We start from the raw sequence: 14,340 nt of genomic DNA, 5'->3' as shown, positions 1-14,340 counted from the left end.
CATATTGTATTTGTCTGTCTTTGTCTGATTTATTTCACTGAGCATAATAATGCCTTCACAGTCCATCTATGTTGTCACAAATGGTAGAGTTTCTTCTTTTTTTTATGAATGAGTAATATTCCATTACTTTATCCATTCATCCATTAAGGAAACCTAGTTTCTTTCCATGTGTTGGGTATTGTAAATAATGCTGCCATGAACATGGAGGTGAAGATAACTTTTTGAGTTAGTATTTTCATTTCCTTTGGATATATTCCCCAAAGTGGAATTGCTGGATAGATAGTGGTTCTGTTTTTGTTTTTTTTGATGATCATCCAGATGTTTATTGAGAAGATTTTCTTGTGTGATGACTGGGTCCTCTGTGGATGGCTGCCATTAGTTCTGTGGAGGTTTTCCCATCTTGCTTGATGGTGGGAAGGCACTGGGATCAGAGAACTCGGCTTCCATTTTTCTTGCTGAAAAACATCTCTAAATAAGCAAGCTTAGAGATGAAGCTCTCTCCATCTCCTCTTCTTTCCCATGACTTTTCCTCCTATTATGAGGAGGCAGTAGAGCCTGGCTTAGAAGGTAAGCCTGGGCTTCCTGGCCAGCATCCTCCTTAGAGCTGCCTTCACCTCCTGGTTCTTCAGACTGTAGATAAGGGGGTTCAGTAGCGGGGTCACCACACTGTACTGCAAGGATAGCACTTGCTCCAGGGCTGAGCCAGAAGGTGGGGTCATGTACCTTGAAGAGAATTGCACAAAGGACAAAAATGAGCTCAGGACAGTGGCCACAGTGATGGTGGCAGCCACGGTTCATTCCACCCCAGACTCTGCAAAGATGGTGCTCAGGGCTGAGTCAGCTGTCACTGGTAGAAGCATCTAGAGATGACGGTATTATCCATGAGAAGTCTGTCATTTCTGCCTTTAAACACCTCCGTAGATGAATTATACAAAACATTATAGGAACTGCCCCAAGGAAAAAGGAAGTTTTGTAGCATATCAAGTGCTACAGATTAGAACAAAAAATAATTTCATGCATTTCTGTAAGTACTTTTCCTTAATAATTATGATGACAATATGAGGATGTTTTTCCTTTTCTTTTTCTTAGATACACAGCTGTTTGTTCCCATCTTATGATGATTATTCCTTACAAAACTATATGCTAGTCCAATAATGTTGTCATTTTCCCCAAACATTTATGGGGAGTTGCCTCAGAATCACAGCACATTATTTTATAATGTGTAGTGGAATAAAATTTTGTCCTTTTTAGTATGTTTGTCTTTGGCTTAGAAAACAAGCTAAGCTTTGTAAATAAAGTGAAACATAAAAATTTTGTGTTTAGCTTGAGATATGAATCCAAAAGAGTAAGATTAAAATTTTGAATGTAACTTGTTAAATGTTACTGAGAGTATTTCCCAAAGAAGCATTAATTTTTTTTTTTTTTTTTTGCAATTGTGCCATTATCATTGGAATGTTCTTTTTGGGTTTGCTGTGCTTGATTAAAAAAGGTATTCATCTTACTGTAATTTTTTAATTTTTAAATTATCTCTCCTAACATATCTGTGAAGTAGGTAGGAGAAATCTTGTATCCCCTTGTGGCAAATGAGGAAACTGAGACAAAGAGAGCTGCAGAGATTTGTCCTCAGGCTCAGATGAGCTCTCCTAGACCTTTCTTTATTTTTTCCCATGCCACACGTCTTACCAATAACAAACAAGTGAGAAAAGTGTAGAGCAATTTGTACAAATCCATCTCCGTTTCACTAGTAGAGAGCACAGGCCATTAGTTACTGTTTCCTGGGAAGCAAGGACACATCAACTAGCGCTGTTTACATTTGAGAGAAACACGGTGGAAAAGAACTTGCAGTTTCAAGTCAGGGAGACTTGGTTTATATTTAGGTTCCATTCCTAGCTGGTTCTGGCAACTTTTGTAAGGTACTTAATTACTCCTGAAACTCAGGGTTTCTTATCAGAAGTTGACATGAATAATATTTCTCCTGTGTTGTGATACATATTAAAATTGAGCTTGATTATGTAAAGCAGCTGGTGTATAGTAGATGCCTAATAAATAAACCAGAAAGAATCTGTGGAGACATGAACTTCCAGTAAGAAGGAGAAATGGCATCTGTTTCAAGGATGATGTATTTTATTTTATTTTCTTGTCTAGCACTGAATAAATGTCTACCAGAGGCCCTGTGATTTTCTTTTGATGACCCTGAAAATCATAGGTTAATGAAAGTAAGAAAATCTTGACTTCTTGTATTAACTTATGTTTCAGAGTAGACAATTGAGGCCTCAGAAAGAAAATGGATTTTTAAAAATAATTCACACATCAGGCCAACAACAGAGCCAGAACTAGAACCTAGGCCTACTGATTCTAGTACAGTTCTTCTCCTGCTACTCTGCAATGCTCTGTCTACAGAGCAAGTTTACTTAGTGTGAAAAATATCCTACATTTACATTCAAAGGTATAGCAATGACATACCTGAACATTCCTGAACCATAAAAAGTGGTGACCACAAGAAAATGAGATGAGCAGGTAGAGAAGATCTTGTTCCAACCTGTGGTGGAGTTGATCCCCAGGGCTGTTAGGATAATACGGGTGTAAGAACCCACCAATAGGACAAGAGAACCAAGGCCCAGGACCACCATGGTGGTCAGGATGGAGGCAACGCTCATGTAGGGGTCAGAACAGGCCAACAGGAGCACTGGAGGAAGCTCACAGGCAAAACTGCGGATGAGGTTGGGGCCACAGAAGTGCTGTTGAGACAGGAGGATGGTGTTAAGCAGGCCAGTCCCCATTCCTATGGCCCAGGAGGCTCCCGCCAGGCCAGCACACACCTTCTTGTTCATGGTCACCACATACAGCAGCGGGTGGCACACAGCCTGGAACCGGTCATAGGCCATGACTGAAAGGAGGCAAGCTTCAGTGGCCCCAGAAAATATGACCAAAGAGATCTGGGTGAAACATTCAAGGAAGGATATAGTCTTCCACTTGGAAAGTAGGTTCTCTAGCAGCTTAGGCACAATGACTGAGGAATAGAAGGCATCCAGGAAGGAGAGGTGACTGAGGAAGAAGTACATGGGGGTGTGGAGATGGGAGTCAGTCCTGATCACCAGCAGCATCAGCAGGTTCCCTGTGAGGGTCAGGAGGTAAATCACCAGGAATGTTACAAAGAGTACTACCTGGATCTGAGGGTTGTTGGATAGTCCTCGGAGAACAAACACAGTGACTCTGGTTGTGTTGCCAACTTCCATGGAGCATTCGAGTTTTCCTTCAGAGGCACAAGAACAGAAGAGAATGCTCCAGGGTGCTACGAGTCTCAGAGCATTACTGGGGTTGAAGTGTCATGAATGAAGTTTCAGGGCTGGCCCAGGACAGATTGTATAGCAGAGGAAACCTTGCCATGTCAGACCTCATCAACCCTTTCCAGCTCAAGGCAATAATCTATTGGCTAAGGTGGAGAAGGTGGGAAGGAAGAGTGTAGAGAATCAAACTTAGAAAAGAGAGAAAAAAGAGATTATTGAGATTGGAGAAGGAAATGAAGGGAGTTGGAAATAGCCACCAGTGCACTGAGAAGTACTGTTTCCAGTTCCAAAAAGAATGGAGTTCAAACTACAGGAAGGCTCACTGGCATAGTGAGTAAGCAATAAACGTGTTGGCCAGCCATCTGGCTTATAGTCCACGATGCATGTTTGTATGATTGGCAGAGGTATTGTGACAGCTGACGATGGCATAAGACATTCCTCTGTCGCTGTAAGTTCATGAATAATTCACTTGACTTTCTTACCAAAAAAACAAATCAAGAAAACTAGATGGTTTCTAAAGTCTGTTCCACCCGAGAAAATCTGAAGATCAGGGGACAGTCTTCCTTGGGTATCTCTGATACTAAATGGAAACCTTTTCCCCTTCTGTGTCAACACAAGCGGAAGTGGCACCGGAGTTGCTGGTTTCACAGAAACCAGATAGGAGGAAGCCCTCAAATTGGAGGCAATGGTTGTGCACATCAGTGACTCCAAGGGATTTCTGTGATGTTATAATATCCAATGTTTGCACTGTGCTCTCAGGATTTAACATGAGAGTCCATGAAGACTGTGCTATCCTCTGAGTTTTTACCAGAGGAGTTGGATAAAATCAAGTCAAATTTGGAGCATCTTCTGTGCATCACAGAGATCGTAAAGGAAAAAAGAGGAGAGATAAAAGACAACCTAGAACGTGTGGATGGAGAAGGCAATGGCACCCCACTCCAGTACTCTTGCCTGGAAAATCCCATGGACGGAGGAGCCTGGTAGGCTGCAGTCCATGGGGTCGCTAAGAGTCGGACACGACTGAGTGACTTCACTTTCACTTTTCACTTTCATGCATTGGAGAAGGAAATGGCAACCCACTCCAGTGTTCTTGCCTGGAGAATCCCAGGGACGGGGGAGCCTGGTGGGCTGCCGTCTGCCGTCTATGGGGTAACACAGAATCGGACATAACTGAAGTGACTTAGCAGCAGCAGAACGTGTGGAACAACAGACAGAGGGTTTAGTCTAGAACAAAGGAAGATAAAAGCATTCACCTCTCTCCCCCTGAAGGGTAATTCAAGAGGATGATAAATAAGAATCTGATCTCTATTTATGGCTTTTACACTCACGAGTTCTCAGAATGGGTAGTTTTAGGAGAAAATGGAGTTGAATGAGAATAATATTTGTCTTCACCTGTGTTCTCTAGAGCAACAAGAGGTGTTCTTAGTGGAGGCTACTTGAATGGCATCCTTTCCAACACTGGAGCAAAAGCCACAAATATGGTTAGGGCTTCCTGGGCTTCCCTGAACTTTGTCCTTCCTTTAGAAGATGCAGAGGTGGTGCTTCTGAGCAAGGAAATATCCCTATAGTCATTCTGTCCAACAGGAAGATTTCTTGACTTTGCCTCAAAATTAACAATGACCAGAGGGACTTGATCTCAGCTCTAGACCTTGGTGAGTGTTGATGGTCCCTGGAGAGGCCCTTAGGTAGGAGGCCTGCTCTGATCTAAATGAGTTCCTGGGCCAACTATTTCTTCCCTGTGTTATTCTTGTTTCAGTGAGTTGCATCATCTAAGAGGTACCCTTGGGTGGCCAAAAATTTCTCAAGATAAAAATATAGAGTTCTAAGATTTCTTAGTTCTAAATCTTGGAATTCCTTCCTTCTTCTCTTCCCTCCTTCCTTTCCTTCTGTTTTTGTTAACTGAAAAAAACTTATTTATTCATTTGATATTTTTTAAAAATTTATTTTTAGTTGAAGGATAATTGCTTTACAGAATTTTGTTGTTTTCTGTCAAACCTCAACATGAATCAGCCATAGGTATACATGTATCCCCTCCCTTTTGAACCTCACACCTTTCTCCCCACCCCCACCCCCATCCCACCCATCTAGGTAGATACAGAGCCCCTGTGGAGCTTACATTACCATATGTAAAATAGATAGCCAATGGGACTTTGCTGTATGTCTCAGGACACTACTTTGATATTTTTGGTTGCACTGAATTTTTGTCGCTATGTGCACACTTTCTCTGGTTGCGGATGGTCGGGTCTACTCTTCTGTTGCAGTGTTGCTTCTTGTGGTGGTGGTTTGTCTTGTAGAGCACAGGCTATAGGCACACAGGCTTCAGTAGTTGCAGCACAGGGTTTCACCAGTTGTGGCTCATGGGCTCTAGAGCTTGCAGGTTTCAGGAGGTGCACGTGGGCTCTGTAGTTGGATCTTATGGGCTCTAGATTGAAGAGCTCAGAAGCTGTGGTGTGTGGGCTTAGGTGCCCTGAAGCATGTGACGTCTTATCTGACAAGGGATTGAACCCATGTCCCCCGCACTGGCAGGCAAATTCACATCCACTGGGCCACCAGGGAAGTCGTCTTTTTGTTAAATTGTAAGTAATATTTATGATTATAGAAATATAATGATAAAAGCTGGGCTTCCCAGGTGGCATTAGTAGTAAAGAATCTGCTTGCCAATGCAGGAGACCCAAGAGATGTGGGTTAGATCACTGGGTCAGGAAGATCCCCTGGAGGGGGATATGGCAACCTATTCCAGTATTCTTGCCTGGAGAATCCCATAGATAGTGGAGTCTGGCAGGCTGTAGTCCATAGGGTCACAAAGAGTTGGACATGACTGAAGAAACTGAGCGTGCAATGATAAAAGATACAATATAGAAAAGGTATTTTTTTAAAATTTTATTTTATTTTTAAACTTTACATAACTGTATTAGTTTTGAAAGTGAAAAACTATATTAAACATATTTTCATGATAACAGGAGAAAATACAAATTTATTATGTTATCCAAAATTGATTCTTTAATTTATTGCAATTCACAAAAATCCAAATAGATTAAAAGCTGTAAAAAGTTTTGGGTTAGCAGATGTAAACTAGTATATATAAAATGCATAAACAACAAGGTCCAACTGTACAACACAGAGAAGTATTTCAATATCTTGTCAGAAACCATAATGGAAAAGAATATAAAAAAAGAATGTATATATGTATGTATTCCAGAATCTTTTGATGTAGAGCAGAAATTAACAACATTTTAAATAATCTAACTTCAATTTTATAAAGGTAAAAAAGCTTAAAAAATGTAACTGTCATAAAAACTTTTTATTATTGAAAATTTAAGGATTGTTGTTGTTCAGTCACTAAGTTGTGTCCAGCTCTTTGCAACTCCATTGATTGCGGCACGCTCAGCTCACCTGTCTTTCACTATCTCCTGGAGTTTGCTCAGATTCATGTCCATTGTGTTGGCAATGCCATCTAACCATTTCATCCTTCTCCTTTTGTTTTCAATCATTCCCAGCATCAAAGTCTCTTCCAATGAGTTGGCTCTTCGCATCAGGTGGTCAAAGTATTGAAGCTTCAGCTTCAGCATTAGTCCTTCCAATGAATATTCAGGGTTGATTTCCTTTAGGTTTGACTGGTTTGATCCTAATGTCCAAGGGTCTCTCAAGAGTCTTTTCTAGCACCACAATTTGAAAGCATCAGTTCTTAAGTGTTCAGTCTTCTTTATGGTGCAACTCTCACAACCGTACGTGCCTACTGGAAGAACCCTAGCCTTGACCGTACAGACCTTTGTCAGAAATCGATGTCTCTGTTTTTAATATGCTGAGTAAGAAGAATAGTGTAATAATCCTTCTGTATCCATTATCAGCTTCAGCATTTATCAACTCATTTGCTGTTATGCACCTTTGACCACATGGGACCAAAAAATGTGGTCTCTGTATTACATGAATAGTCAAGTGTCTAAAACATGGACATGTTCAAAGGTAGAAGGGAAGGATAAGTATTGATGAGAAATTATCAGTCTTTCCCAGGGATACTGACTGAATGATGGTTGATTGAATAAATACCTAGGAAATAACAAAACAACAATATCGATGGAACTTGGGGTTTTAACTCTGGACTCTCTAATACATCTCTGGACTTAAGAGAAAATGATCTTTTATTTTGTTTGATTCATTTTATTTTGGGATCTCTTCTGTAACAGCTTAGCCTTTATCTTTCTAAAACAGATTGCCTAACTAACTCCAATTTATCTCCAATTTCCCACCACCAAAAATAAGGTTGCAAAAAACAAATTTTTAGTGCCTTCAGAAGCGTTTCTTTTATATTTGAGATGTATGTTAGGTGTTCTCTGAGCTACAAATGGTAATAGGAAATCTTATTATGTGCTGACAAAAGTAAAAAGTAGAACTTTTTTTTTTTTGCAAAAGCTTAAACTGCATACTCGGAAATATATCTGCATTTTAATACAAATTACATAATTCCTTGTCTTTTATCAGTTCAGTTCAGTCCAGTCACTCAGTTGTGTCCGACTCTTTGCGACCCCATGGACTGTAGCGTGCCAGGCTTCTTTGTCCATCACCAACTCCTGGACTTTACTTAAACTCATGTCCATTGAGTCGGTGATGCCATCCAACCATCTCATCCTCTGTCTTCCCCTTCTTCTTCCACCTTCAATCTTTCCCAGCATCAAGGTCTTTTCAATGAGTCAGCTCTTTGCATCAGGTGGCCAAAGTATTGGAGTTTTGGCTTCAGCATCAGTCCTTCTAATAAATATTCAGGACTGATTTCCTTTAGGATGGACTGGTTGGATCTTCTTGCAGTCCAAGGGACTCTCAAGAGTCTTCTCCAACACCACAGTTCAAAAGCATCAATTCTTTGGCACTCAGCTTTCTTTACAGTCCAACTCTTACATCTATATGACCACTGGAAAAACAATAGCTTTTTAAAAAAAATATAAATTTATTTATTTTAATTGGAGGTTAATTACTTTACAATATCGTATTGGTTTTGCCATACATCAACATGAATCCGCCACAGGTATACACGTGTTCCCCATCCTGAACCCTCCTCCCTCCTCCTTCCCTGTACCATCCCTCTGGGTTGTCTCAGTGCACCAGCCCCAAGCATTCAGTATCAGGCATCGAACCTGGAGTGGTGATTCATTTCATATATGATATTATACATGTTTCAGTGCCATTCTCCCAAATCATCCCACCCTCTTCCTCTCCCACAGAGTCCAAAAGACTGTATAGCTTTGACTAGATGGAACTTTGTTGGCAAAGTAATGTCTCTGCTTTTTAATATGCTGTCTAGGTTGGTCATAACTTTTCTTCCAAGGAGCAAGCATCTTTTAATTTCATGGCTGCAGTTACCATCTGCAGTGATTTTGGAGCCCAAAAAATAAAGTATGTCACTGTTTCTACTGTTTCCCCATGTATTTGCCGTGAAGTGATGGAACCAGATGCCATGATCTTAGTTTTCTGAATGTTGTGTTTTAAGCCAACTTTTTCACTCTCCTCTTTCACTTTCATCAAGAGGCTCTTTAGTTCTTCTTCACTTTCTGCCATAAGGGTGGTGTCATCTGCATATCTGAGGTTATTGATATTTCTCCCAGCAATCTTGATTCTAGTCTTTTATAACTTCATGAAACTAATTAAATAGGCTAAAATGCACTCTAATATTTTATAGACTTCAAGACCAGTGTTTTTAGTATATAAAAATATGTTTTTGCAGAGGAAAGAAACAGAACTTGCAAGTAGGCATTTTAAACATAAGTGTCTATAGTTACAAAATTCTGTTCTTGGTAGCATTTATGTTTTGGGGGAGTCTCCCAGTCTTCAAAGGACAAAGCAGAGAGTAGAATCAGTGTAAGATGTCCACAGAGTTTGTAAGCTGAGGCTCTGAAGATTTGCAGCATCCTGATAAGATGCCTTCAGTTCCTTAACATTGCACACAAATTATGTGATTTATGTTGTATATTTCTCGGTCCACTTACCAGTTATCCTGTCATTTTCTGCTCTATTGATCAAATATTGAATGTCTATACATCTGAGCAGAGGATCCACAGGGTTGCAGTCAGTCAAAAGAGAACAAACTGCCAGCAAAACCTTTGAAATTGTCAAAGATACTCTGTTTGTCTTTAAGGATGTCCAGACAGATGATTCCTGGACTGTGGGTGTTGCTGTTATAGGTTCTGGTGCAGAACATAGTATTATATTTTTAAAAACTTTTATTTATTTGTTTTTGACTGTGTTGGGTCTTCACTGCTGTGCTCTCTAGTTGCAGAGAGTGGAGGCTACTCTCTAGTAGTGCATGGGCTTACTTTCTTGTGGTGCACGGGCTTCTCGTTGCAGTGGCTTCTTTTGTGGGGGAGCCCAGGGCCTAGGGTGCGCTGACTTCAGTAGTTGTGTCATGTGGACTCAGTGGTCGTGGCTCCTGGACTCTAGAGCAGAGGCTCAATAATTCTGGCACATGGGCTCATTTGCTCCAAGGCACATGGATCAGGGATCAATCACGAGTCTCTTGCATTGGCAGGCTGATTCTTTACCACTGAGCCACCAGGGAAGCCACACATTACTGTATTTAAAATAGATAACCCACAATGACCTACTGTGTAGCACAGAGAACTCTACTCAATACTCCATAATAACCTAAATGGGAAAAGAGTTTGAAAAGAGATACATGTATATGTATAACTGAATCACTTTGCTATACACTTGAAACTAGCTGAACATTTTAGCCAGCTTATATTCCAATATAAAATAAAAAATTTAAAATGAAATATTTGGTGTGGACAATAAGATGAAAATGCGATATCCAGAAAGAACATATCACTTTCACATACAGAACCTGGTGGACCAAGTGTGGTCAATCTTCACTCATCAATGTTGTCTCCATTGGCCCAGCAGTGAAGTTAAGAGGGGAGAATCAAGGTTATTTCAGCTAGCTCCTTCTGAGTTCTTATGGTGCTAGTGGATAACTTAGCAGTGGTTTTGCTAGAGTCTGGTGCTTTTCTTCTGGGTGGCAGAAATTTTTCTCACTAGTTTTTAGGCTTTGGAGTGGCTGGATTTTGCCAATCTGTGTCTGAATTAGCACATCGGCCTGTGGCTCTCATCATGAGACATTCACCAGATTTGACATCTTGGAGAAGTTATTTCTTGGAAAATTCTGCTGCCTGCTCGGCCCAGTCCCTGGATGCTATGGTTATTGGAGGAGGTGAGGAAGAGGCAGGGAGGGCAAAAAGAAAGCCGAGGAAGTTCACACCAAGAGTGTGTAACATTGAGAGTTGGACAGGATTGTCTGCGATAAACATTTATACATGTTTCCTCGAGAATTTATATGATAATATTTTAGAGAATTATACCTAGATGAATATATCTGGATCATAGTGTATATGTAGGTATAATTTGATCAAGTACTCATACAATGGAGATGATGTAACTTTCACTATAATCCTTGTAGGTTTCTCTTTCATAAATAATTGTTAGCTAATATTTGGTCATCTATCAGGTGTGGAATGGCATCTCTTTGCTGTTTTAACTTAATATTTTTTAGTTGCTATTGAGTTGAGCATCTCTCTATACATTTAACAATTATGATTTATTATAGGATATTGAGTATTGGTCTCTGTGCTATACAATAGGACTTTGTTGTCTATCCATTCTCTGTATAATAATTTGCATCTGCTAGTCCCAAATTCCTGATCCAACCCTCACCCCCTACTTCTCCTAGGCAACCACAAGTCTGTTTTTTTTTTAATTAATTAATTTTTTTATTGAAGGATAATTGCTTTATGGAATTCTGTTGTTTTCTGTCAAACTTCAACATGAATCAGCCATAGGTATACATATAACCCCTCCCTTTTGAACCTCCCTCCCATCTGCATCCCCATCCCACCCCTCTAGCTAGGTTGATACAGAGCCCCTGTTTGAGTTTCCTGAGCCATACAGCAAATTCCCATTGGCTATGTAATTTACATATGGTAATATAAGTTTCCATGTTACTCTTTCCATATATCTCTCCTCTCCTCCCATCTCCTATGTCCATAAGTCTATTCTCTATGTCTGTGTCTCCATTGCTGCCCTTATATTAATTCTTCAGTACCATTTTTCTAGATTCCATATATATGCATTAGAATATGATATTTATCTTTCTCTTTCTGACTTACTTCACTCTGTGTAATAGGTTCTAGGTTCATCCACCTCATTAGAACTGGCTCAAAGCGTTCCTTTTTATGGGTGAGTAGTAGTCCAATGTGTATATATACCACAACTTCTTTATCCATTCATCTGTCAATGGACATCTAGGTTGCTTCCATGTACTAGCTGTTGTAAATAGTGCTTCAATGAACAATGGGACATATGTCTTTTTCAATTTTTGTTTCCGGGTTTTTTAAGGAATCTCCATACCATCTTCCATAGTGGCTGTATCAATTTACATTCCCACCAGAAGTGCAAGAGCATTCCCTTTTCTTCACATCCTCTCCAGCATTTATTGTTTGTAGACTTTTTGGTGATGGCCATTCTGACCAGTGTGAGGTGATATCTCGTTGACTTTTGATTTGCATTTCTCTAATGATGAGTGGTTCCAAATAGGAAAAGGAGTATGTCAAGGCTGTATATTGTCACCCTGCTTATTTAATTTATATGCAGAGTACATAATGAGAAACACTGGGCTGGAGGAAGCACAAGCTGGAATCAAGATTGCCAGGAGAAATATTGATAACCTCAGATATGCAGATGACACCACCCTTATGGCAGAAAGTGAAGAGGAACTCAAAAGCCTCTTGATGAAGGTGAAGGAGGAGAGTGAAAAAGTTGGCTTAAAGCTCAACATTCAGAAAACGAAGATCATGGCATCCGGTCCCACCACTTCATGGGAAATAGTGGAAACAGTGTCAGACTTTATTTTTCTGGGCTCCAAAATCACTGCAGATGGTGTCTCCAGCCATGAAATTAAAAGACGCTTACTCCTTGGAAGGAAAGTTATGACCAACCTAGACAGCATATTAAGGAGAGACATTACTTTGCCAACAAAGGTCCGTCTAGTCAAGGCTATGGTTTTTCCAGTGGTCATGTATGGATATGAGAGTTGGACTATAAAGAAAGTTGAGCGCAGAAGAATTGATGCTTTTGAAATGTGATGTTGGAGAAGACTCTTGCGAGTCCCTTGGACTGCAAGGAGATCCAACCAGTCCATTCTAAAGGACATCAGTCCTGGGTGTCCATTGGTAGGACAGATATTGAAGCTGAAACTTCAATACTTTGGCCACCTGATGCGAAGAGCTGACTCCTTTGAAAAGACCCTGATGCTGGGAAAGATTGAGGGCAGGAGGAGAAGGGGACAACAGAGGATGAGATGGTTGGATGGCATCACCAACTCAATGGACATGGGTTTGGGTGGACTCTGGGAGTTGGTGATGGACAGGGAGGCCTGGCGGGCTGCGGTTCATGGGGTCGCAAATAGTTGGACATGACTGAGCCACAGAACTGAACTGAACTGAATGATGAGTGATGTTGAGCATCTTTTCATGCATTTGTTAGCTATCTATATGTCTTCTTTGGTGAAATGTCTGTTTAGGTCTTTTCCCCACTTTTTGATTGGGTTGTTTTTCTGGTATTGAGTTGTATAAGCTGCTTGTATATTTTGGAGATTAATCTTTTGTCAGTTGTTTCATTTGCTATTATATTCCAATGGTTGTCTTCTCACCTTGCTTATAGTTTCCTTTGCTGTGCAAAAGCTTTTAAGTTTAATCAGGTCCCACTTGTTTACTTTTGTTTTTATTCTCATTACTCTAGGAGGTGAGTCATAGAGGATCTTGCTTTGATTTATGTCATTGAGTGTTCTGCCTATGTTTTCCTCTAAGAGTTTTATAGTTTATGGTCTTACATTTAGGTCTTTAATCCATTTTGAGTTTATCTTTGTGTATGGTGTTAGGAAGTGTTCTAATTTCATTCTTTTACAAGTAGCTGTCCAGTTTTCCCAGCACCATTTATTGAAGAGGCTGTCTTTGCCCCATTGGATATTCTTGCCTCCTTTGTCAAAAATAAGGTACCCATAGGTGCATGGGTTTATTTCTGGGCTTTCTATCTTGTTCCATTGGTCTGAATTTCTGTTTTTGTGCCAGTACCACACTGTCTTGATGATTGTAGCTTTGTAGTATAATCCGAAGTCAGGAAGGTTGATTCCTCCAGCTCCATTATTCTTTCTCAAGACTGCTTTGGCTATTTGGGGTCTTTTGTATTTCCATATGAGTTGTGAAGGTTTTTGTTCTAGTTTTGTGTAAACTGTCATTGGTAATTTGATAGGGATTGCTTTGAATCTGTAGATTGAGTTTGGTAGTATAGTCATTTTCACAGTATTGATTCTTCCTACTCAGAAACATGGAATATCTTTCCATCTGTTTATGTTGTCTTTGATTTCTTTTATTAGTGTTTTATAATTTTCTGTGTATAGTTCTTTTGTCTCCTTAAGTAAGTTTATCCCTAGATATTTAATTATTTTAAATATTATTAAATTATTTTTAATGGAATTGATTCCTTGATTTCTCTTTCTTATTTTTCATTGTTAGTATATAAAATGCAAGTGATTTCTGTGTATTGATTTTGTATCCTGCAACTTTGCTAAATTCACTGATTAGCTCTAGTAATTTTCTGATACTATCTTTAGGGTTTTCTATGTATTGTATCAGGTCATCTTCAAACAGTGAGAGCTTTACTTCTTTTCCTATCTGGATGTCTTTTATTTCTTTTTCTTATCTGATTGCTGTAGCTAGGACTTCCAGAACTATGTTGAATGATAGTGGTGAAAGTGGACACCTTTGTCTTGCTTCTGATCTTAGGGGAATGTTTTTAGTTTTTCATCATTGGGAATAATGTTTACTGTAGACTTATCATATATGGCCTTTACTATGTTGATGTACGGAGAAGGCAATGGCACCCCACTCCAGTACTCTTGCCTGGAAAATCCCATGGACGGAGGAGCCTGGTAGGCTACAGTTCATGGGGTCGTGAAGAGTCAGACACAACTGAAGCAACTTAGCAGCAGCAGCAGCAGCAGCATGTTGATGTA

At 39.9% G+C, this 14,340-nt stretch overlaps 1 protein-coding gene across 1 annotated transcript; it reads right to left on the bottom strand.

Moving 5' to 3' along the window:
• Window positions 1–560: 560 nt before the first annotated feature.
• LOC102389715 (olfactory receptor 8S1-like) lies at window positions 561–3,236 on the bottom strand. The gene is made up of 2 exons (XM_006049135.4): window positions 2,464–3,236; window positions 561–723 (listed from the first exon to the last, which is right to left on the bottom strand). Exons 1-2 carry the CDS (start codon window positions 3,234–3,236, stop codon window positions 561–563), a joined length of 936 nt encoding a protein of 311 aa, XP_006049197.4.
• Window positions 3,237–14,340: the final 11,104 nt, after the last annotated feature.

Source organism: Bubalus bubalis, chromosome 4 (genome assembly GCF_019923935.1).
Source record: "Bubalus bubalis isolate 160015118507 breed Murrah chromosome 4, NDDB_SH_1, whole genome shotgun sequence".
NCBI classification, from domain to species: Eukaryota; Metazoa; Chordata; class Mammalia; order Artiodactyla; family Bovidae; genus Bubalus; species Bubalus bubalis.
This window is presented reverse-complemented; position numbering and strand designations above follow the sequence as displayed.